The 23,614-nt window shown below is 43.6% G+C and overlaps 1 protein-coding gene across 1 annotated transcript; it reads right to left on the reverse strand.

Annotated features, from left to right (window-relative positions):
• Positions 1-2,705: 2,705 nt before the first annotated feature.
• On the reverse strand, positions 2,706-6,183 carry LOC143294873 (actin, cytoplasmic 3-like). The gene is given in 3 exon segments (XM_076606392.1): positions 2,706-2,874; positions 2,876-3,447; positions 6,061-6,183. Coding segments are annotated over 3 exon segments (864 nt in total).
• Positions 6,184-23,614: the final 17,431 nt, after the last annotated feature.

Below are 23,614 nucleotides of genomic sequence, written 5' to 3' on the forward strand. Positions count from 1 at the left end.
AACATTACAAGATCCAGTGGCCTTGCTAAAACAATGACAACATTACAAGATCCAGTGGCCTTGCTAAAACAATGACGACGTGACAAGATCCAGTGGCCTTGCTAAAACAATGACGACATAACAAGATCCAGTGGCCTTGCTAAAACAATGACGACATAACAAGATACAGTGGCCTTGCTAAAACAATCTTCCAAGGAACTGTTGAGAGGAAGAGACGGAGAGGAAGACAAAACACGATGGACAACACTGCAGAATGGACAGGAAAACCATTTGCAGAGGCACAGGCTTTGACACACAACCGACAGAATTGGGGGAATTTGGTGAATAGTTCTTCTGTGCAGTGCCCCAATGACTTTTCACATAGCTGAGGGAGTAGAAAGGAAGAAGTATATATGTATATATGTGTGTATGTACGCGCCGCGCGCGCGCGTGTATGTGTGTGTGTGTGTGTGTGTGTGTGTGTGTGTGTGTGATGGAGTGCTCGTGTTTCACAGCAAAGAACTGGTATCCCGAGGGCTTCGTTCCCCCTTCTATGACTGCTGGCTGTAATTAGTTCCCACGTCCTCTGTGGAGTAGAGTCACACTCTAGACCAATTAGAACTGGAGGACGTCCAGATTAGCATTCTCAGTTAAGTCGGATAGTAAAGTACGACCAACATTTTCTTTCAGACGTCACTGTGGAGACTATCTGCCATCTTCTTTGAGAGCAAACCGTTCATCTGTTCGTATGTCAACAGAGAAAATTAACACTGAGACCTCACACACATAGACACAAACATATACATAGACGCACAGACACACACACACAGACACAGTGTGTGTGTGTGATGGAACGTTCATGTTTCGCAGCCAAGAACTTGTCATGAAGAAGGGTTGGTATCCCGAGGGCTTCGCCCCCCCGTCGCCCCTCCCCCTGTCTGCCGGCTGTAATTAGTTCCCAAGTCATCTGTGGAGTAGAGCACCCTCCAGACCAATTAGTACTGGAGGACGTCAAAGATTAGCATTCTCAGTTAAGTCTGACAGTGATGTACGGTCAGCATGTTCTTTTAGTTGCCATTCAGACAGAGGGCCAATCGTTCGTGTGTTTTCCACGAGATGTCAAGAGAGGGGAAGAAAAAAGATCTTTATTGCCTTTATTTAAAAGAATACTTTTGTGAAGGGCCTTGCATCAGCTCAGTTGTCTTTTTTACTATTTAATTCTTTTATTATTGTGAAAAATTCAACACGTTCAGGATTTCCTAACATATACCTTAAAGGAAGTGTTTTTTCTTATAATTATACAGTCACGCCGCTTTCTCGGCACAACAGCATTCGTTTCTTTCTCTTTCGTTTATTCTTTCCTTTATTTGTTTAATTTTCTTTCTTTTTTTCCTTCTCCAATTATCAGGACCAGCCGATGAATAGAAAAAAGACAAATGTTATACTTCTCTGAATGGTTCAGTTCTCTTTTCCATACTGCCCCCCCCCCCCCCCCCAACATCTCAATGAAACATAACATCACACTCCTGCCTACACTGCTGTTTTCCATCTTTCGGCATTCATGCGAGACGTGGACCCTCACGGTGGATTTAGAAAGGATAATCTAAACCGTAGAAATGAGCTGTTATCGCAGCATGCTGAACATCGGATACACTGATCACTTCACAGATCAACAAGTACGCCAAACCAGCAAGCAGCTCATTGGATTATATGAAGATCTGCTTACGTCGATGAAGACAAGAAAGCTCTGTCATTATGCCGCGTAACAAGACGCGATGGCCTTGCTGAAACAATCCTCCAAGGAACAGTTGAGGGACGGAGACGGAGGGAAGGCAACCAGGACAAGAACCCCTCCGCTCCCTCTCCCCCCCCCTACCCCCTCACCCCCCTTCCCCCACTGCAGAATGGACCATTTGCAGAGACCCAGGATTTGACAGACAACCGACAGACCTGGAGGAATCTGAACAACATTTCTTCGGTGCGGCATCTCGATGAGTTAAGAAGTAGAAGTAGCTGAAATGGTTTTGTTGGAAAGTTTCATACCTTGTAACATATGGAATGCGGGTGTGTGTGCACGGCTGAGTGTGTGTGTGTGTGTGTGTGTGTGTGTGTGTGTGTGTGTGTGTGTGTGTGTGTGTGTGTGTGTGCAAAAATATGGAAGAGGAGATGAAGGAGAATTGCGAATGTGTACACACATGATTTAACACACATGCACACACACACACACACAGACACACACTCACACACACTTTTCTCTCTCTTTTTCTTTCTCACACACACAAACAGACAAAAATAAACACACACACTGGCGCGCACACACGCACACACCACATAAGTTTAAACAGAACCTCATATAATGAATAACACGCAGAAATAAACTAAACTGGAATACATCCCCAAAATCTTGTACTATGAGACGTATCGAAATACTGCTGACGTTAAACATTCAGTTTCAGAAATAGAAAGGACCCAAACTAAATGCTCATAATACGCCTTTGACAAGTCTCCGCATTACAAAACCTTACTTTCGCTGAATGCCAGGCGTGAAACTAGCATGGCCATTTTTGACACGAAAAAGACATCAGTGATTAATGGTAACATGATCCAGTATTGGGTCATAAACGTCTGGGGGAGAGTCAATTCTTTGTGTGCCAACAAGAGCATACATATCATTCTGTGTAAGTTTGCCATGCAATAAAATTTATACAATAAACGTGTAACTCTGTTTAGAAGCATTTCCTGTGGACTATGGAAGTGCCAACCTCAGTGCACTCCTGCTTGGAGATCCACATGTGCTGGAAGGTGGGCAGAGAAGCCAGGATGGAGCCACCGATCTAGACAGAGTACTTGCGTTCTGGGGGAGCGATGATCTTGACCTTCACAGCGGGAGGTGCCAATCTCTTTCTGCATTCTGTCGGCGATGCCAGGATACATGGTAGTGCCCCCAGACAGCACAGTGTTGGCGTATATGTCTCTACAGAAGTCGACATCACACCTCATGATGGACTTGTAGCAGTTTTCATGGACGCCAGCAAATTCCATACCCAGGAAAGAAGGCTGGAACAAAGTTTCCTGCTCAAAGTCCAAAGCCACGTAGCACAGCTTCTCCTTGATGTCCCGCACGATCTCACGCACAGCAGTGGTGGTGAAGCTTTAGGCACACTCGGTCAAGATCTTCATCAGGTAGTCAGTCAGGTCTCGGCCGGCAAGGTCCAATCTCAGGATGGTGTAGGGCAATGCGTCGCCCTCATAAATGGGTTGAGAGGGGGCCTCTGTCAGCAGAACAGGGTGTTCTTCTGGGGGCACATGCAGCTCGTTGTAGAAGGTGTGGTGCCAAATCTTCTCCATGTCATCCCAGTTGGTGACGATGCCGTGCTCGATGGGGTACTTGAGGGTCAGGATACCACGCTTGCTCTGGGCCTCGTCTCCCACATAGCTGTCCTTCTGGCCCATTCCCACCATCACACCCTATCAACAAAAAATGTGGCTGTCTCCAATGCCAGCATTTGTAAGTTTCTATTCCTTATGAACCCTGGAACGAAACAGTACGAAGTCAGGGGGAATTAATTAATAACCAAATAAGAGCTGTAGCTGTTGGATCTTAGGATAAATAAACAAGGCACACAACGTAAGCCGAGAATGATTCTTAGTTCGTTTCATAGGATGTTTCTTTGATCATATCTCCGTGTCTTTTATTTACCAGATGCAAACTAGTTCGAGCGCTAAGTGGCAGCGGATTTAAGTGGTATGATTTGTGTTCTTTTCAGGAGCAATTTGTTTCGTATTTATTTATTATATTTCAATCATTGGTGATCGGTCCAGCCAATGAATAGAAAATACATCTATATAAAAAATGAAAGTGCCAGTAACTGTTACACATCAGAACATCACGTAATTGCGAGTCTTGCAGAGTGAGATAGTGTAACTGAGGAGACATTTGTTGTCATGTCCATGGACTTTTGAAAAAATGCTGCTTGTGATCCTGTGCAAGAAGGAGATCCATTTTGTAATTTGATATTCCAGTTATATTTCTTCCTGACTGGTTTATCAGACACGTGGAAAAATGACATGTGGACATTCAGATCATATATGAAGAGCTTTCTTTAGTCCTGCAAAAAGTTAAAAACAACAACTGAAATAGGAATGTTGGAGCAATAAACAGTGACCAAACATTTTATTCAGTGTAAAACCAAGAAGCAGAAAGCCTCCTGACACCAAGAACCCGGGCACGGTGGTCAAATGGTCAGAGTGCTGGATTCTGGCCCGAGCTTCCTCAGTTCCATCCTCGTCGCACATGATGGGTTAAGGGTGGAATTGTTTTCCCGATCTCCTTGGTCAGCACATGAGGGGACCTGCCAGTGCCTGCACGCCATTCGTGTGTATACGCAAGCAGAAGATCAAATACGCACGTTTTAGATCCTGTAATTCATGTCAGCGTTCGGTGGGTTAAGGAAACAAGAACATAACCAGCATGCACATTCCCGAAAACGGAGTATGGCTGCCTTCATGGCGGGGTGAAATTATCAAAACGGTCATACACGCAGAGTGTTACATTTCTGTGTGAGTGTGTGTATGCGTAATTGAAACAGGACTGAATGACACAGGAAACGAATGATGAGCGTCTTATGGCAGCTTTAAGTCGGCTCTACCCAGGTAGGCAGCCTGTTGTGCAAATGTAAAGCGCTCAGAGATTGGTCGCTGACTGAGGATCGGCGTTATACATGTGTCCATATCATCGTCAACCTCTCTCTCTCTCTCTCTCTCACACACACACACACACACACACACACACACACACACACACACAAACACACACACACACACAAAGAGAAAAAATGAATAAACATACACACGTAATACAACGTAATACGAAACCTTTGAAGAATCAACGGATACCTTTAGCAAGGTTGAGATATAACATGGAAAACACCCCCATCCCCCTACTCGTACTGTAAATTGCTGTCTGACTGTTGGACTACCACGTACGAAAAATGAAAAGCACGAGCCGGTATTTTCTATTGTTATAAAATAAAGAATCGTTCTGACTGTCTGCCTGTTCCTCTGTCTGTCTGCTTCTCTTCCTCCCCCTTCTCTGTCTCTCTCTCCTCTCTCTCAGTCTCTCTCTCTGTATCTCACTCTCTGTCTCTCTCTCCTCTCTCTGATTCGCCATTGGTTAAAATTACTAAAAATGAATATTCATAGACTGCCATGCGAATCGTACAATATGTTATATGATTTAGGCAAACGAAATTGGGTGTCAAATGTACGAATGTTTGTATGAACTTGGATTTGGGTATGCATGGGAGTATCAAGGAGTAGGTGATGAAAATAGATTTGTACAAATGTTTCGCCAAAGATTGATCGACTGTAGGTGCCAAGAGTGGGAAAACCACATTCATTCAAATGAAAGGTTAAGTATGTATAGAATGTATATGTTTAATCAAACAGTGAAGAGATACCTTTTGTGTAACGTGGACAGACACCTACGATGTACTCTAACTAGATTCAGATTTGGTATTTCTGATATAAAAATACACAGATTTCGTTATAAAACCGTGAATAATTCAGAATTATCATGTCCTCTGTGCGAGGAATCCAGAAAGGATGAAGTTCATTTTGTTTTGAAGTGCCCTGCCCTAACAGACATTCGAGTTAAATTTATCCCGAAGAAATATTATACATATCCATGTCTGTTTAGATTATGTTTATTGATGTCATCGACTGATAATGAAACAATATGCAGTCTAGCTATGTATTTATTTCGAGCACTTCATCTGAGAGAAACACAAGTATCCTAATTGTTTTGGTATCTGGTTATGCTTGTTGTGTTCACATAGATGTGTTGACGTATATTAAACTCTGTTATCGCCCCCTGTTCATATGGGGCTATGGCCTTGGATGAATAAATCATCTGAATCTGAATCTCCTCTCTCTGAGTCTCTCTCTCTGTCTCTCTCTTTCTCCGCCACTTTCTCTCTCGCTTTCTCTTTTCACGACTGCACCTTCACCGCACAAGCAAATATGTCCGTAATGCTGACCACGGTCAAGGTGAAGAAGACTGAAGAAGACGAAACAACTGACCCGATGCCTGGGACGTCCAACGATGGAGGGAAACACAGACCAGGGGACTTGGTCGCCAGAGAAACCAGCTTTGCACATGCCGGACCCACTGTCGATCACCAGAGAGGACGGATCGTCATACATGATGGGAAGTAGAAAGTGAGCAGTGGTGTGGGGCCCGCGGTTCCTCCACTCCACAACACAGATCCACGATCAAGTGTTTTGAACAAACTTCATCCAAAGAAACACCAACGATGGTATACAATAGATTATTCACAACAAGCTGAGGTTATAACCGTGCATGTTGAAGCAGATGCAAGGAAACAAGTACACCTTCCGGCCACAAGAATATAATCGCTGGAGCCTTTCTAGAACACACGCAAGGCAAGCGTCTTTGTCTCCGTTTTTCCGACAACAAACGTTAGGACTGTTGACATTACCACAAGAAGTCTATATAAAGCAGCATGGTCACGTGCACGGCATCAGAGTTTCCATTTGTGGTCTTGTTTGACCAAGGAAACACGACCACGTGCAATGTGTGGCTGAAGGGGCGACAGCCTGAGGGGTACAAGTTATTGAGAGCTGTGACTTTTGTGTAGTCAGTGCCACTGGCAGCATGAAATAAACGCTGTATGACTTGTAATCCAATCAGAAAGATGCGTTAATTTTTCCGTCGTGGTGCAAAGATATCAGTTATCAGGGAGTTGTCGTCACAAACACTATCTCGTATTGCTTGGAATTTTGTTTGAACTTTTAATCTAAGATTGTTTATTCGATAAACACACTGTAGACGTTTATATTCTGCATTCATGCGTGTGTGTGAGCGTGCGCATGTGCAATAATCTATATGTATATGCATATGTTTCTAAAATCTCACTGTAATTTCACGCCTACCATCTGAGCGAAAATAAGGTTTTCTAACTTGTATAAAACATGATTTCCGATTTATGTTTGTACCTTTTCTGTTCTCTCTCTCTCTCTCTCTCTCTCTCTCTCCCCCCCCCCCCCCCCCGTCTCCCAGTATTCCTTGTCAACCCAGTACACTTGGTAATAAAGACATGCTATTTTTTGCAGATGTGATGTAGCGTATATATGGATCAGCCAGCACGCTTTGACACCTCCTGGAAACTGAAACTGAAACTTACTTCCATCCAAAAATGTTCGCACTGAGAAACAGAAACAACAGATGACCACCCTGCTTTCTGCTTTCTACCATCACCACCACCATCACCATCACGACCGTCCCAACCATCACTACCACCACCACCCGACCACCACCACCACCACTCGACAACCATCACCTCATCTTCGATTTTTCCCCAGCTCCCCTAACTCACCCTCTTGCATGTATGGACCCCTTTCTTGTCTGCGTCTTCATCTGAGAGGAGTTTCTCCATCATGTAATTGTATTATATAGTCTAGACAGGCTTACATGTGTGTGTGTGTGTGTGTGTGTGTGTGTGTGTGCGCGCGCGCGTGCGTGCGTGTGTGCGTGTGTGTGTGTGTGCGTGCGTGCGTGCGTGCGTGTGTGTGTGTGTGCATGCATGCGTGTGCGTGCGTATGTACGGGCATGCGTACGCGCGCGCGCATGCGTGTGTGTGTGTGTGTGTGTGTGTGTGTGTAACAATATCAAAAGTGACTCGCGTTAGCAAAGTGGGAGTGGCAATAACAGAAGCACCCAAAAGCAACGCTTAATCTAATACCGGTACAGACGGTACTCTTCGCAGAGATAAAATGGCCAGGGAAAAGAATGGAAGATACTGCGTAATCTGATAGTCACATTGACAGTGAGATGCATGATGGAGAGAGAGAGAGGGAGAAAGACAGAGAGAGAGAGAGAGAGGAGAGATGGAGACAAAGCGAAAAAGGGAGAGGAGGGAAAGTATGGGGAGGGAACGTGAGAATGAGGGAAAGAGACAGAGACAGACAGAGGGGGTGGTGGAAAAGATAGGAGGGTGAAAGATTGAGAGAGAGAGAGAGAGGAAGGGAGAGAGAGGGAGAGAGAGAGAAGGAGAAAGAAAGGAAGGGACAGAGGGAGAGGGAGTATAGGAGAGAGAATGGGAGGGAGAGGGAGAGAATAGGAGAGAGAGAGAGAGAGAGAGATTAGGGTGAAAAAGAGAGCGAGAGAGCTTAAACTCGAAAAGTTTGATTAGTATAGGCCATGACCCCCCTTGCAAGGGTTCAGTGCATAAGAATAATTCACACACCTTTGCAGAGTGGCTCATATGAATATGTTAAAAAACATACTGATAGAAAAGCATAACGATAACACATTGTAAACAGTCAGTTCAGCGAAGCACATTGGTACGTCATTCAAAGTGCACTTTGATTTGCCATAAGCAAAGCAGTCCATAACAAGGAAAGGTATTGACAATATTTTTATGGAATATGCTTTAGACGTAATTCACGAAAAGCCTGACGACAAAGCAGAAAATGATGTTCATCTTCAATTTTAGTTCTGTATGGAGGCCACGCGGCACAACAACATACAATTTTCACATCGATTATGTTGTACTGTGATGTCCGATATTCCACATCTAAATTTTGTCATAAAACACTGTATACGTCCGTCATTGTCAAGCGAAGATACTGTTCACAATTTATAAATGATTCAAACGTTCTGTGAAAACGGTATCTCTCACTGCACACGCTCATAATCAGTCTTGCCATCTATTGTCAATCAGTCTTTGACAGAGTTCTTATAAAAAGACATTTATATTTTCAACACTTTACAAAACCAAAACCATTTCAAACAAAAACTCCCTTATACCAGAAACCTAAGATACTTGATGACGTTAATCAAAGTCAAATAACATAGTAAACGCTTTGAATGGTAATCTTTCTTCGCCCACATGTACAATCTTTAATCATTGTCCTACGAACTGGAAGGACAATTTTATGTGAATAAGGTAACGGCCTGTTTCTTCATATACAAAATTACTAAGCGTTTGTATATGACCCCCCTCCAAAAAAAAACAAAAACAACAACAACAACAAAAAACAAAACAAAACAAAACAAAAAAAAAACAAACAAAAAAACCCCCAACAAAACCCCAAACAAACCATAAAGCAAATAAGTGGACTTTTCCATTTTCGAAGCTACTGGTTGAACTTGGGCATCCAACGTAAAATTAACAGTTGAGAGAGAGAGAGAGAGAGAGAGAGAGAGAGAGAGAGGTTGTTTAGGCCAACATGTTTCGTTTTCAGAAGCGGCATATACATAGGCTAATGAATATCGACGTGTTATTACCATGCCAACACGACCCACGTTCCTCCCAGCCCTCGTTTCTCAGCACCTGTCCAGTCAGTCAAGTGATGCTGGTTCTGGTCCTCAGCTCACTGTGTGAAAAATCAACTGTCCTGCTGAGGACCTGACCAAGGGTCAGTGTGTCGGTCAGGCATCTGCTCACTTGGCTTCTGGGGTGCACCCCTTTCATTTAAAAAAACAATTCTGTGATGTATCATTTGATTTCATTCCATTTCATTTAGCTTTTTTGTGTTTTTGGAATCTTTGTTTCTTATTTGTGTATTTTACATATTTTTCCTTTTTTTCTTGATAGATTTAATGGTTGATTCACTCATTGATTTATTCCTTGATTTATCTATCTATCTATTCTTCATTGGATTTTGCATCATTCCAGGCTCAGCAAACAGAATGTAGCCAATACTGATTTAACATGATTTCACCCAATTCTATTTTATGCTTTTTGGCCTCAGATATAGTGTGGTAAGCTGACCTAAATTAATTCAATTCGGTTTCTTTTCTGTTCTTTTATGTCATCTTATTTCTATTTGACTATCTTGAATTTCGTTTCTTACGTTAATGTAACTTCATGCATTTTGTCCGAATGACTGTACAGACGTGGTGTGATAGATATTTACAAGACCGAATGCAGCGCCATTCTCTTGACGCAACACAAACTCTCAGCTCCATGACTTTTGCTGTCACCCCCCCCCCCCCCCCCACCCCCCATCCACTCCACCTCCCACACCGCATTTCTCTTAAGCACGTTGGGTTATGCTGCTGGTCAGGCATCTGCTTGGCAGATGTGGTGTAGCGTATATGGTTTGTCCGAACGCAGTGACGCCTCCTTGAGCTACTGAAACTGATTTCTCTTCCCACCCTTCTTCTCGCTGAATCCACATCTCACACCGCTCTGAACTGAGTTTCAGCCCTGGTTGACAAACAACTCTTGCCAATGACAGAACAAACCTTACTTGCAACAAATGAACAACAACAACAACAACAAAACTCAACAACAACAAACAAACAAACAACAACAAAGAAAACACACCAGAAAAAACAACAAAAAACAAAACAAAAACAACAAAACAACAGCAAACACACACACACACACACACACACACACACCAATCATCGTTTCAATACCGTGCACACTAGCAACATCTTGGTGTAAATTACTTTTCAAATATTTGCAAGCCTGTCTTCTTGAAACCGGCCAATCAGCAACATTCGCCATTCTTGCATTTGGAAGGAATCGTCTTTCCCAAAGTTTATTCAGTGCAATTCTTCTCTCATTGCTTGTTCGTCAGAGTTGTTTGTTTGTTAACTAAAAAACCACCCTTTCAAACTGTCATCATATCATACATGTGTTACCTCTATCGCTAAAGGTGGTGTAAATTCTTAGTCTGTTTTATTGGAGTGGAATTCCATGTGAAATTGTAATGGTGACGATGTTGAAAAGAAAATATAACCTTCTGTGCAAGGGGAAAAAATCTTTTCTCCTTCGAACGCCAAATTGCAGTATTGAAAACAAACAAATAGTCAGAAACAATAAACGTATTGAAAATATGAAGAACAAAGTTTCATACTCGTCCCGAGGGAGACGTTTGGCTGCCACAGAAAATCCACATACAGAGACCCAGAGTTCAGATTCAACGGGTAGCAGACATTTCTTTGTTCTCTAGTTTGCTATCTTGCTTTTCCAGTCATTTAGTCGTGAGGGCTGGTGTTGTTTTCGTTAAAAACTTCCCTGGTGTGAATCTACTGTCTACATTTTTGTTATTGAATTTTGGAAAATGACTTAGGCGATTGTTATTTTTGAAAATCCCAAAATGTTCAGAAAAATTCTCAAAGACTGGAATAGCAGTGGCAATAATAGTTGTAGTAGCAGTTACAATAGTAGTGGTGTAGTTCCTATATGCTTAATGCCTTTAAACTCCCTTTCTTGTATGATAACTGACAATGGGTCTGTTATGGAAATACATGTTTATGCCTCAAAAGTCTTAAAAACTGAACGAAGTTAGATAACCCGTCATCTGCATGCTTTGAAGCAGAAATCGTTCAATTCCAAATGGTTGAAACTATGTCACTTATTCGCAGATTTCTTAGATTTGTCCTGTTGTGTTGAGTGAAATGTTCAACACCCAAATACGTTGTAGAACGTTATATGATAAAGGAAAAAAGGATCCATTGCTTGATAATTTTGTTTATTACAAATCATGTGTATATTTAAACCAAAATTCCTCGCAACCTCATTTACTTGAATGAGTGTAAATTGAAATATATCCAAAATCTCACTGTGAAGACATATTATTAAAGGTCTTTCAGCACTTCAGTAGATCTCATATGCACCCTCTCAACGGCCACATGTCGGTTCTTCAGATGTGGTGATCAGATAACATCAGCACGCCCCCACTGATCGAAGCAATGCAAAGCCTTGTGCAACTTCACATAAAACATGAAACTTGTTCTCAATGTTCTTGTGACGAAAGCCTGCTGTTTCTATCCGTCAATGCGACACGGGACACTGGAGAGGAAATGGAGGATGAAAGCGCAGTTGGAAAGGGGTGGCAGTGGGGGCGGGAGGACGGAGTGGGGGTGGGGGGTGGGTGGGAGAAACTTTACTGACGATGAGGGCTTCTGCTATGAACTGTCAGGTTGTTAACCTTCGTTTTCCCTGTTCTCTCCTCTCCAGAGGGGGACAGAAGTTTTTCTCCGACGCTGCCCTTGTCTGCCCACCTGTCTGTCCGACTGTTTGTCTATTCGTCTCTCTTTCTCCGTATCTTCGTCTTCTTCTTCTTCTCTCTACATACGCCTGTCTGTCTGTCTGTCTTTATATCTGTGAATCTGTCTGTCTGTCTGTCGATTGCTGTTTCTGTATCTTCCTGTCTGTAGTTATTCTGTATCTTCCGTCCGTCCTGACTGAAAGAAAAAGAAACAACCACAACCACATCCACAACCACCACCACCGCCACCACCACCACCACAACAAGAACAATAATAACAACAACAACAACAACACACACACACACACACACACACACACACACACACATGAACACACGCGCGCGCGCACGCGTCTCTCTCTCTCTCTCCATGTTTTTTTTTTTTTTTTTTTTTTTTTACTCTTTATCGTTGTGTCTATAAACCTTTCATTCACGGATTTCATGACACGGGCACACAGACACACACACACACACACACACACACACACACACACACACTTCAATTAAACCCACACCATCCGCTGCAGTTCCCACCCTCCCAATATAATCCGACCACTTTTTTTTCACCTAGAATATTCGTGCTGGTACAAAACGAAATGGGCCACAATGCCTGCGCCTGGGTCGTGTTCATGCCAGGAGAATTGCGTGATTTCATATTCCGAGAAAAGGGAATAAGCACAGGAGGAGGTGGGTGAGGGGGTTGTGTAGTCTGGAACCTTATCGGGTAATCACAGTACCCATAAAAGACTATCGAACCCTTGGAACAAAAGATGTGAAGTTCTTTTTGACAGGAGCGGGGTGATGGTGGGGAAGTGCGGTTGTGAGGAGGGGTGGGAGTGAGGGGTTGTTGAAGGGTTTGTGGAGGATCTCCACTTCCCCCGCGTGGTCTGTATTCGGAACACACACACACACACACACACACACAAACACGCGCGCGCACGCGCACACAAAATACACACACATACGCATACACACTCACGCATGTGTTCGCACACACACACACACACACACACACACACACACGCACACAGAATCTCACAAGATAAACTCAGCACGTTGTGCACGATTTCCATGTGTGCAAGGAACAGTGTTGTGGAGAGAGAGAGAGAGAGAGGGGGACTTCTGAAGAGGAATGTAGGGCTAACACCCACACGCACAAACCCTCCCCACCCCACCCACCCACCCAAACTCTCACAAGGTAAACGCAGCAAGTTTTGCACGATTTCCATGTGTTTAAGGACGACTGTTGGAGAGAGAGGGAGAGAAAGAGAGAGAGAGAGGACTTCTGAAGAGGAATGTAGGGCTCACACATGCACACAGACACATACACGCACGCACACACACACACTCACACACACACACACACAGGTAGAAAGGAAAGGAGAGTGTAATGATCAATTATAAGTCGCAAATAACTCACCCAAAACATACCACCACTCGATCCAAGGAGAGGGTAATGATCAATTATCAGTCGCAAATAACTCACACAAACCATACCACCACTCCAACCAAAAACTGTCTCTTTCCCCAAATCTCAAGGTTTGCAACAACCCTGAAGGTACAGAAATATGCTCAGATCATTAAAACTCCTCCAACATATTTCTTCTGTTCAATAACGACAAAAACACATTTTCAAATGCAACAACTCATGCCTTACTCTCTCTCTCTCTCTCTCTCTCTCTCTCTCTCTCTCTCACTCTCTCTCTGTCTGTCTTTCCAATTCATACTCTATCTTCAGTTTGTCCCCGATAAAACGATTCCTCTTGAAACTCACATGCTGGTACAGAAGGAATTTGTTTCGCTCTCAAGGTTCACGTCATGATGACCTTTGATTTGTGGTTTCGATCGTCATATATCTCTCACTCTCTGTCTCTCTTTTTGTCTCTCTCTATCGAATGTGTGTGTGTGTGTGTGTGTGTGTGTGTGTGTGTGTTTTGGTTCTGTGTGTTATCTGTTCCGGGTGCTTATATGTTGCTGTGGTGCTTACTCCTTCAGTGTCAGTCTTTTTCCACTTCACTGCTCTTCGATTCTTTTAAATCTTAGCCACCTCAATACTTGTGGTGGACGATATGACAGCACTTACATAACAAAATCGAATGTTACAAACTATGTGGGCCTCCTTTGAAAAGCATTAGGACCAAACTGTATGAATATTTGCAACGAGTGCGAGAAAAACAACAACCGTGGAAAAATCTCCTAACAACACACAGCAACACACAACACACACAACCGCTCACATGACAATCACACACCAGTCACTGACCACATACAGCCAAGGGCACTTCCATCATGGCGCGCACAACACCACCACGACACCAGACCAGTCTTACAAAGTGCGATCGCTGCTGATGCCACCCCCAAATCCCCCCCCTCCCACCCAACGCCCTCCTGCTTCTCTCGCTCTTCGCACAGCCCTACAAACACTCATATTTTGCTCGGACAGCACGACAGCAGGAAGGCGTGGCGGTGGATTGGAGGTGGTGAGTTCCATTCACACGGACCTTCAGTGCACCGCGTTGTGTCCATCAGGCACAACGCGGGAAAATAAATAAATTTGTTATAAAATGCAGTACAGTATCATTGCATCTTCTTTCACCTACACAAAACATGGATTCTTGGTTGTTGTTGACCGAACCGCCCACGTGAATGTGGTTTGCTTGTATTATCTTCGTAAACTTCGCACATTGAATTGATGATGGAACTTCGTTGTGAAGTAGCACCGCATAAGTCGTGTGCTTGACCCGTTCATGGCAGAGTTCACAATTACTGACAGTGCTACATTGATGCGGTGTGCTGTGAAACTGACCCTGAGAATGACAGTGGTGCGGGTGGCGGTGTTTGCTTTGTACTTGGTTGCCTGTTGGCTTGGTCTGTTCTGTTACTCTGGTTGCTGTTGGTCTCCGTTTTACCTGTCTTGGTTTCTGTCTTTTTGTACTCTTTCTCTGTCTTATCTGTTCATATGTCTGTATCTCTATATGTGTCTCTGTCCTCTTATTACGTGTTGTCTGTTGTTCTCTCTCTTCTGTCTCTTGCATCTTCTTCGTTCTTCATGTCCTCTTTTAGCATATATCAAACAGCGAACTGATAACAAATCAGTAGCATCAATAAATGGAACATATCGCACAGAAGCTGTGTAAATAACAATACAATACAATTATCAATACAACAACACACACAGACAAAACAATAACACAATGCATGCACACAGCGCATCCTATTGTACAATTCAGATTCAGTCAGTTAACATATCCAGCAAAATACACGACATAGGCCACATCTGATTGAACTGATACTTTCAACTGCGCGTTTCCGCGCTGTCGACACTTACACACCACAAAGATACACCTAAACATACGAGCGTGCGATCGCTCGCTGATGCACACACACACACACCGCACAAACTCCCCCAAGTCCCCCTGCGCCCTCACCCACCACCCACACACGCCCACCCCAATCCCTCTCCTCTCTCCACCACCCCCTACAAACATCCTCATCAATTTTCTCGGACAGCCGTAGCGTGAAGGCGAGCGGTGATTGGGCACGTGGTGAGTCCATCACACTGCGACATCAGTGTACCTCTCTTGTGCAATCAAGCACAACGTGTAAGAAATAAATAAAAGTTTCTGGTCTATAAACTGGCAGGGACAGAATCATTGCATCTTTCATGTCACGGCACCAGCGAAAAATTGATTCTTGATGTTTGTTGTACACGACGCCACGTGAAAGTGTTGGCTCTGTTATGTTCTTGAAACTGAACGAGCACATTGAAATGAACTGAACTCTTTTGTGAAGTAGCCACCAGCATCAAGTCGTGATGCAATGACACACTCTCATGCCAGTTTCCCATTCTGACAGTTCCGAGTTGCGGTGTGCTGTGAACGATGGAGCCCTGTGGTCAGAATGACTGTTGGTGGTGGTGGTGGTGTTATTGCCTTTGATACTTGGTGCCTGTTGTGCTTGGTTTGTGTCTCTGTTACTCTGTGTGTGTGTGTGTGGTCTCCCTTTCTGTCTGTGTTTCTGTCTTTTGTATCTATTTCTCTTTCTCCTCCTCTCTGTCTCAATAGTTCTCTGTCTCTATATGTCTCTGTCTCTATGACTGTGTTTGTCTCTGAATGTCTCTCTCTGTCTCTCTCTATCTGTCTCATTGACTCTCTTACTTCCTTCCTCTCTGTTTATCTCTATTTAGCATTTCAACACGACACGATAAAACAGAACATAATACAATGCGATACGACATGAACCTATGTAATACAATACAATACAATATGCAATGGAAGAATACGATATATCACAATTTGCCACCCATCCTTCTTTGTCATTAATTTTATGGATTCAGTGCTGGTTGAACTAATCTCAGGCAAAAATGGTAAAGGACAATACCACGGCGACAATGGTGACTTGGATTTGAACTGGATCTTTTCAGACTGGTCGTTTCGTCATGTGAAGTTGTGACAGCACCAAAAGGAGTACTGGTAGCCTAAAATCAGACTGTGAATGACGCGATTTGAAGTGAAACCCTCTTCCCAACGGATTGAGTTTGTATTACGCAGACATACCTCGTCCCGTTGTTCCTCTCCACCTCCCCACCTCCCCACTTTCCTTCCCCTCCCCCTCCCCAACACCTTCTGGGAACAGTGTGTGTGCTTTGAGCTGTTTGGACATGAGTGACGCCTTCATTCCGCGAAGCCAGTCAGAACAGCCTCTTTCCCATCAAGGCCCAAATGGCCTGCCACCTCCCACCCCCCTGCCCTCCCACCCTTCAGCCTGATCTTCAGGGGTAAACAAGCACCGGAATGACATCACAATGCTGGGTGTGGACTGTTTGCTCAGGAGAGCGTGCTCTGTCTCTTGGGTCAGCTGACGCGGACGTTTCCGGATCCGCGCGCGCGCGCGCGTGTGTGTGTGTGTGTGTGCTGGTGGGCATGCATATGTTACAATTATGATTAATATGTTTATTATATGTATTTTAGTGTGTGTGTGTGTTTCGCCCATTTAGATGAACTTTATCATATGGTCAGAAATATGTATTCATTACTTGTAAGGAGTTACAGTGATGCTATTGATGTATCTGGGCTTTAAACACGCTGTGAGCAGTACGAGTGGGGGGCACGAGTGATGGTGAGGAATGGGGCACGTGTGATGGTGAGGAATGGGGCACGAGTGATGGTGAGGAATGGGGCACGAGTGATGGTGAGGAATGGGGCACGAGTGATGGTGAGGAATGGGGCACGAGTGATGGTGAGGAATGGGGCCCGTGCGTGGGGTGGTAACAAGGAGAGTTTGGGAGAGAGAAATCACTGCTCTGTGGTTGTATGTATCACATTTCTTTCGTTTTGACTGTGCTATATATTTGTTACAGCTTACGACTGTAGAATGTCATCCTAATGTTTTTATTGTCTTGTGCTATCTTGTCGCCCACAAGCCAGTTTCCTTGCATTTTTACGAGGACATTTAGCTGCTACTGCTGATAATAATAATAATGATGATGATAATAATAATAATGATGATGATGATAATAATGATGATGATAATAATAATAATAATAATGAACATAATGATAACAATGGTCATAACGATAGTAATAAAATGATCATAATGATAATAATAATAATGATCATGATAGTAATAATCATTATCATCATAAAATACAATTGCACTGTACAGTGTAAAGACCGATAGGTAAAGCATGTATTTACACACTAAATTAAAAAAAGTATTTGTGACACACATCGTACCAAACTCTTAAGATATGTACAGACACGTAAAAAACCCATCCGATGTAACACAACATTTGTCATATATATCTTACATCACAATACCTAAATAATGCATATTTTATATCACAATACTGAACACCAATACCACAATGCTCAAAACCACACCGCGATACTTAAAAACAAACCACAATTTGCTTCCAAACGATCGCATACGTCACATCTAAAGTCACAAATAATTAAAATCAAACTCACCCCTATACCCGCTTCTCAGACAACACCTCAACAACATACACAGGGTACTTAAAACTGAGCACAATATCAAAAACGAACCCCAAATGTTAAAACCAGTCATATACATGACAATGCCAAAATAATTTACAGGAATACCCCATCCCTCCCATTAGCGACACCCTAGCAACACACCTAGCAACAAAACCCAGCAAGCATATGCACACATCAGGAGAGATAAAGCTTTAAAAAGTGCGTCTGAAGGTTATCATTTACACTGAGTTTTTTTGTTGTTGTTTGTTTGTTTGTTTTGTTTTCTTTGTTTTTATTTAGGTAGGGAGTTCCAGACAATTGGGCCAAAGACGGATACATTATTTTTTGTCAAAGAAAGAACCAAGGGACTGTCAGCATGTCAGCAGAGAGGAGTCAAAAGAGTGCAGTGCCGTAGAAGGATGGTATGGATGGAGAAGATGTGAAAGATACAGTGACTTATTGTGACAGAGGCACAAAGAGAATAGACAGAGACAGGAGTCGCACATAGCGGTGACATCAAAAGAAAAGCCAGGGAGCTACAGTTGCCCCAGACTTCAGAGAGTGCAGCAAAGAAAACTGGATGACTAGACCATCACAAAACCAATGTGTGATGGCTCTTCCAACCAGGGACCATGGTCAGACAATCGTCCTTTGACATTCGCCTTATCGTGCCATTGAACTTTTCTCAACATATCACAGCACGAACACAGCACGGACTGGGGGAAGAGGAGGAGAGGGGGAGGGGTGGAGCGGTCAGGGGGAGAAGTAGGTAGGGGAGATGGACACTGTCTTCATGGGAAATATGTTAGGGGTGCAATGAGAATGAGAGAAAAAAAACACTCCAAATGATAGACAGCAGAGAAGAAACGCTAACAGAGCCATTTTTCCGCTACCACCAGTGACCAGAATCATAGCGTTGGGCAGGGTGGGGAAGGAGATATTTGATGGAGAGCAAGAAATAGTTTGAGAGTTAGGACTGAGTCGTTGAAGTCTAATTATAAAGAAGAAGGAGGAGGAGAAGGAGGAGGAGGAGAATGTGGAGGAAGAGGAGGAGGAGAAGGAGAAGAAGAAGAAGGAGGAGGAGGAGGAGGAAGAGGAGAAGAAGAAGAAGAAGATTCCTCCTCCAATTTTTTTTAGCATGAAACTTTTTGTAATTGCTAAAAGCACCCATCCCACGTAATTTCCACCTCCTCACCCCTCCCTCTGAACTTCCACCTCCTCACCCCTCCCTCTGAACTTCCACCTCCTCACTCCTCCCTCTGAACTTCCAACTCCTCACCCTCCCTCAACTTCCACCCCTCACTCCTCCCTCTGAACTTCCACCTCCTCACCCTCCCTCTGAACTTCCACCTCCTCACCCTCCCTCTGAACTTCCACCTTCTCACCTCCCTCTGAGCTTCCACCTCCTCACCCTCCCTCTGAACTTCGACCTCCTCACCCTCCCTCAACTTCCACCCCTCACTCCTCCCTCTGAACTTCCACCTCCTCACCCTCCCTCTGAACTTCCACCTCCTCACCCTCCCTCTGAACTTCCACTTCCTCACCCTCCCTCAACTTCCACCCCTCACTCCTCCCTCTCTCAACCACCTTGACACTCACACTTGCCCCCTACCATTCTATCACTTTATGTAACCGCCAAAAGATTCCCCACTGATAGCCTCCTCCATGTTTTGCCGATTATAAAACATTTACGGCTCGTCAAATCCCCAATTAAAAGCAGATCTATATGTGGTACTCTGCTATCTCCTTCAGTATCATCAACGGCGAAATTAATCCTCTCAATTTTCTTTTTGTTGATTGTGTTCTTTTTGTCCCCCATGGTAAACAAAACCCCGGTTAAATCCGGTAGTTTTTTGTTTTGTTTTGTTTTCCACACGCCACACCCTCGTTTATTCCACTTACACGGATCGTGATTTGAGTGAACTGGACAGAGTGCAGAAAATCCGGTGGTAATTGGTTGGTGGATGGAAACAGGGTCCTTCAAAAGGCATGGACTGGCAGCTGAGACCACAGATGGGAGTAGGGAAAATGCGTGGTTCCTGTCATCGCCAACAGAAGACACTGGCTGAACACATGGGTGTCGCAAAGTCCATTCCACTGATGCTGGAAGAAGAGAGAGCGACAGACAGACAGAGTGAAAAGGAGAGAGAGGGGGGGGGGGAGAAAAAAAAGAGATGGATGAAAAAAGATGGAGAGAGAGGTGAGAGAGTACAGAAGAGAGAAGGGGAAAGAGGGAGACAAAGATAGAGGGGAGAGACAGAGCGAGGGAGGGAGAGACAGAGACAGAGAGGCAGAGAGAGCCAGAGGCAAACAGACAGAGACAGACAGAGACAGAGACGGACGGACAGGCAGACAGACAGACAGACAGAGGATACCGATGTTTTGATCATGTATAGGCCGTTGCCTTTCGTTTTGGGATGAAGCTGAATCATTAAACATTATTGATTGTTGTCAGTGAGCAGTCAGTCTACCGTCAGTCTTTTTAAAAAACCAGCAGTGGATCGAAACGTGGATGCTTTGTACAAAGAAATACACATCGACAATGTTCTAAGCGTACGGTCGTGGTGATATGACACTGCAAGTAGATTTTATTGAAAAGGGTTTAACAGTATGTAACGAACTCTTTAATCACATAGACAAGAGAGGCAAGGCCTTCAAGACTCACTTGTGATAAATTATGTCCCCTAGCATTAATTACAGAGTAATTTCCCTTTTTTACTATCTGCACCAAAACGTTTGCAAAATAAATAAAAATTCCATGCTTAGCAAAACAAGTTCCTGTTTGAACAAAAAATGATAATAATGACTCCTCTTGTTGTTGTGTCAGAATAAGAGGTCAAAGTGCCAAGTTCAGAAAATACAAAAAACATAAATATAACAGTAAATGCAGTTTGCATATAATTTGGCTTCGTTTTTTATTTTTGTGTGCCCATCCCAGAGGTGCAATATTGTTTTAAACATGATGACTGGAAAGAACTGAATTCTTCCTATTTTTATGCCAAATTTGGTGTCAACTGACAAAGTATTTGCATAGAAAATGTCAATGTTAAAGTTTACCACGGACACACAGACACACGGACACACACACACACACACACACACACACACACAGACAACCGAACACCGGGTTAAAACATAGACTCACTTTGTTTACACAAGTGAGTCAAAAATGACAGCTTAATACAAAAAATACCTCTTATTTTCTGCGTTTTCTTTCTTTTTTTCTTCTTTTTTTCTCGACCTTCATGTCCTCATCTTCCTCTTTCTTCTTCTTGTTCTTCTTCTTCTCATGTAAATGCTTCATTTTCCACAACACACCTGCTTGGTGGACATCCATCATTGTTTGTGAATCCCAAACGAGATTCATGATGGTATGAATGATGTTAGATATTGAACATCAAATAAGTACAGTAAACTTTTGCTTCTACTAGAGCACACACACACCTTTAAGTTACTGCTGCTTGGCACCACCCAGCTGACTGGTAAACATGAAAGGCACAGAGGACCAAAGCCAGACACTTCCCTGTTTTTTGTTGGTTTTTTTTTTGGTCTGTCCCCTTTGATTAATTACCTCTGTAGCCGCTAATTGCAGTCACCCACATGAAGACGAGTGTCTTTGTAAGGGAGAAGAAACGCAACTGTTTCTTCGTGTCAGACTCTCTTTCCAGGCCCGACTTCCCTTCCTACCCGAGTCGCAGTCTCCTTTCTGTGTGTGGTATTAGCGGTTTTTGTTTATGGGTGTCGGCGCTCCTCTCATGTCGGGGATCAAAGACCCGTATTTCTGTCGTCAGGATTAGGAGCAGGGGGTGAGAGAGAGAGGGAGAGAGAGAGCGGGAGAGAGAGAGAGAGAAAGGAGAGAGAGAGGGGAGAGAGAGAGAAAAAAAAGGGAGAGAGAGAGGGAGAGAGAGAGAAAGAAGGAGAGAGAGAGGGGAGAGAGAGAGGGGAGAGAGAGAGAGAGCAGGAGGGGGGGGGGGTGGGGGGGGGGGAGAGATGCATTCGTCCACAATGGCGGACACTGTGTGATCAAGGTTTATACATATTTTCGGACTGTCGAACGTTGTGTGTGTTTGTGTGTGCGTGCACGTGTGTGTGTGTGTGTGTGTGTGTGTGTGTGTGTGTGTGTGTGTGTGTGTGTGTGTGTGTGTGTGTGTGTGTGTGTGTGTGTGTGTGTGTGTGTGTGTGTGTGTTTCTGTTTTCGTGTTTGAAATCAGAATCATAAACCTTCTGTCGTGCGAAAGGTCAGTATTTTCCTCGGAGTCTGCCTGTCTGTCTGTCAGCTCTTTGTCTGTCTGCCTCCCTTTTCTTCTTTTACTCTGTCACTGTGTCTGTCACTGTGTCTGTCTCTCTATCTGTGTCTCTGTGCGTGGTTATCTCCCTTGCAAATCTGGTCTTTTATTTTCTTTCTTTCTTTATATTCTTTTTTTCCTGTTGCTATTTTCAAAGGCAGATTCATCGTTTCTGTCGTGACCAATCTGACGATTCATTTATTTTCATTTTGTTGTTTCTGGAATTTCAGATCCACAAACTGTGATCGAACTAACGAAATCATTTCTCTCTTTCTCTTTATTGTATTTGTGTTGGGGGTGGGGTGGTGCTTTAAAAAGCTCTCATTTGCCCATGTCGGTCCATTGTACGTCCAAAAGGAAGGTTATAAGTGCTCATCGAAAAAAATGGTGCGGTGTCCAGTTTTTAAAAAATGGGATTGACTAAAAACGATGAGTTTAGTGTGTTCTCCATTACATAATGAAAAAACAATGACATCTGGGCTTGGATTTAATATCTAAAATGCATAACATGCATCATCCAGTGAGCCCACAAGATCACGGTGCGGTGTCCAGTTTTTTTTTAACTTTGGATTGACTACCAAGATTATATATATATATATATATATATATATATATATATATATGTGTGTGTGTGTGTGTGTGTGTGTGTGTGTGTGTGTGTGCGTGTGCGTGTGCGTGTGTGTGTGTGTGTGTGTGTGTGGCGATAATGATGATGACGATGACGATGATGACGACGACGATGATGATGATGGCAGACCTAAACCGCAGTGATTTCTTCAGAAGTTGCGATGATATATATGGTGGCGATAATGACGATGACGATGACGATGATGACGATGACGATGATGATGATGACAGACCTAAACCGCAGTGATTTCTTCAAAAGTTGCGATAGTGAAGTGTTGCTCCATTTGACTGACACATACCATGAGGGGAACCGTGGACATGAGAGCTGCTATTGTGTTCACAACGCGCTCACCTGCTCATTATAAACGACTATGCATGTATGTTTGCAACAATCAGCTAATATCACAGATTGACATAAGTTTACAGTCGGGCCAACAGCAAAGTGAGAGCTGTATTATCAATGGTTTCTCCATTGCAATGGGAAATCGTTTTCAGCTTAGTCTTTTGTGAAGAACTATGACTCTCAAGCTAGGAGGCAAGATTGCGCTAGTTCATAGTGCTGTAGACTCGGGGGCTAGTTGGCCTTTGGGAAACCATCTCAACGCCGACCGTCCCTAAGCCCTCTTGGCAGAGAGAGTGGGGATGTAACTTGGGCAAGACACTCTCCACTATAATCAAATTCTTGCCCAGATGGTCGGGACAGCAGTTGCCTCC

The sequence above is a fragment of the Babylonia areolata genome, chromosome 20 (genome assembly GCF_041734735.1).
Source record: "Babylonia areolata isolate BAREFJ2019XMU chromosome 20, ASM4173473v1, whole genome shotgun sequence".
Classification (NCBI taxonomy): domain Eukaryota; kingdom Metazoa; phylum Mollusca; class Gastropoda; order Neogastropoda; family Buccinidae; genus Babylonia; species Babylonia areolata.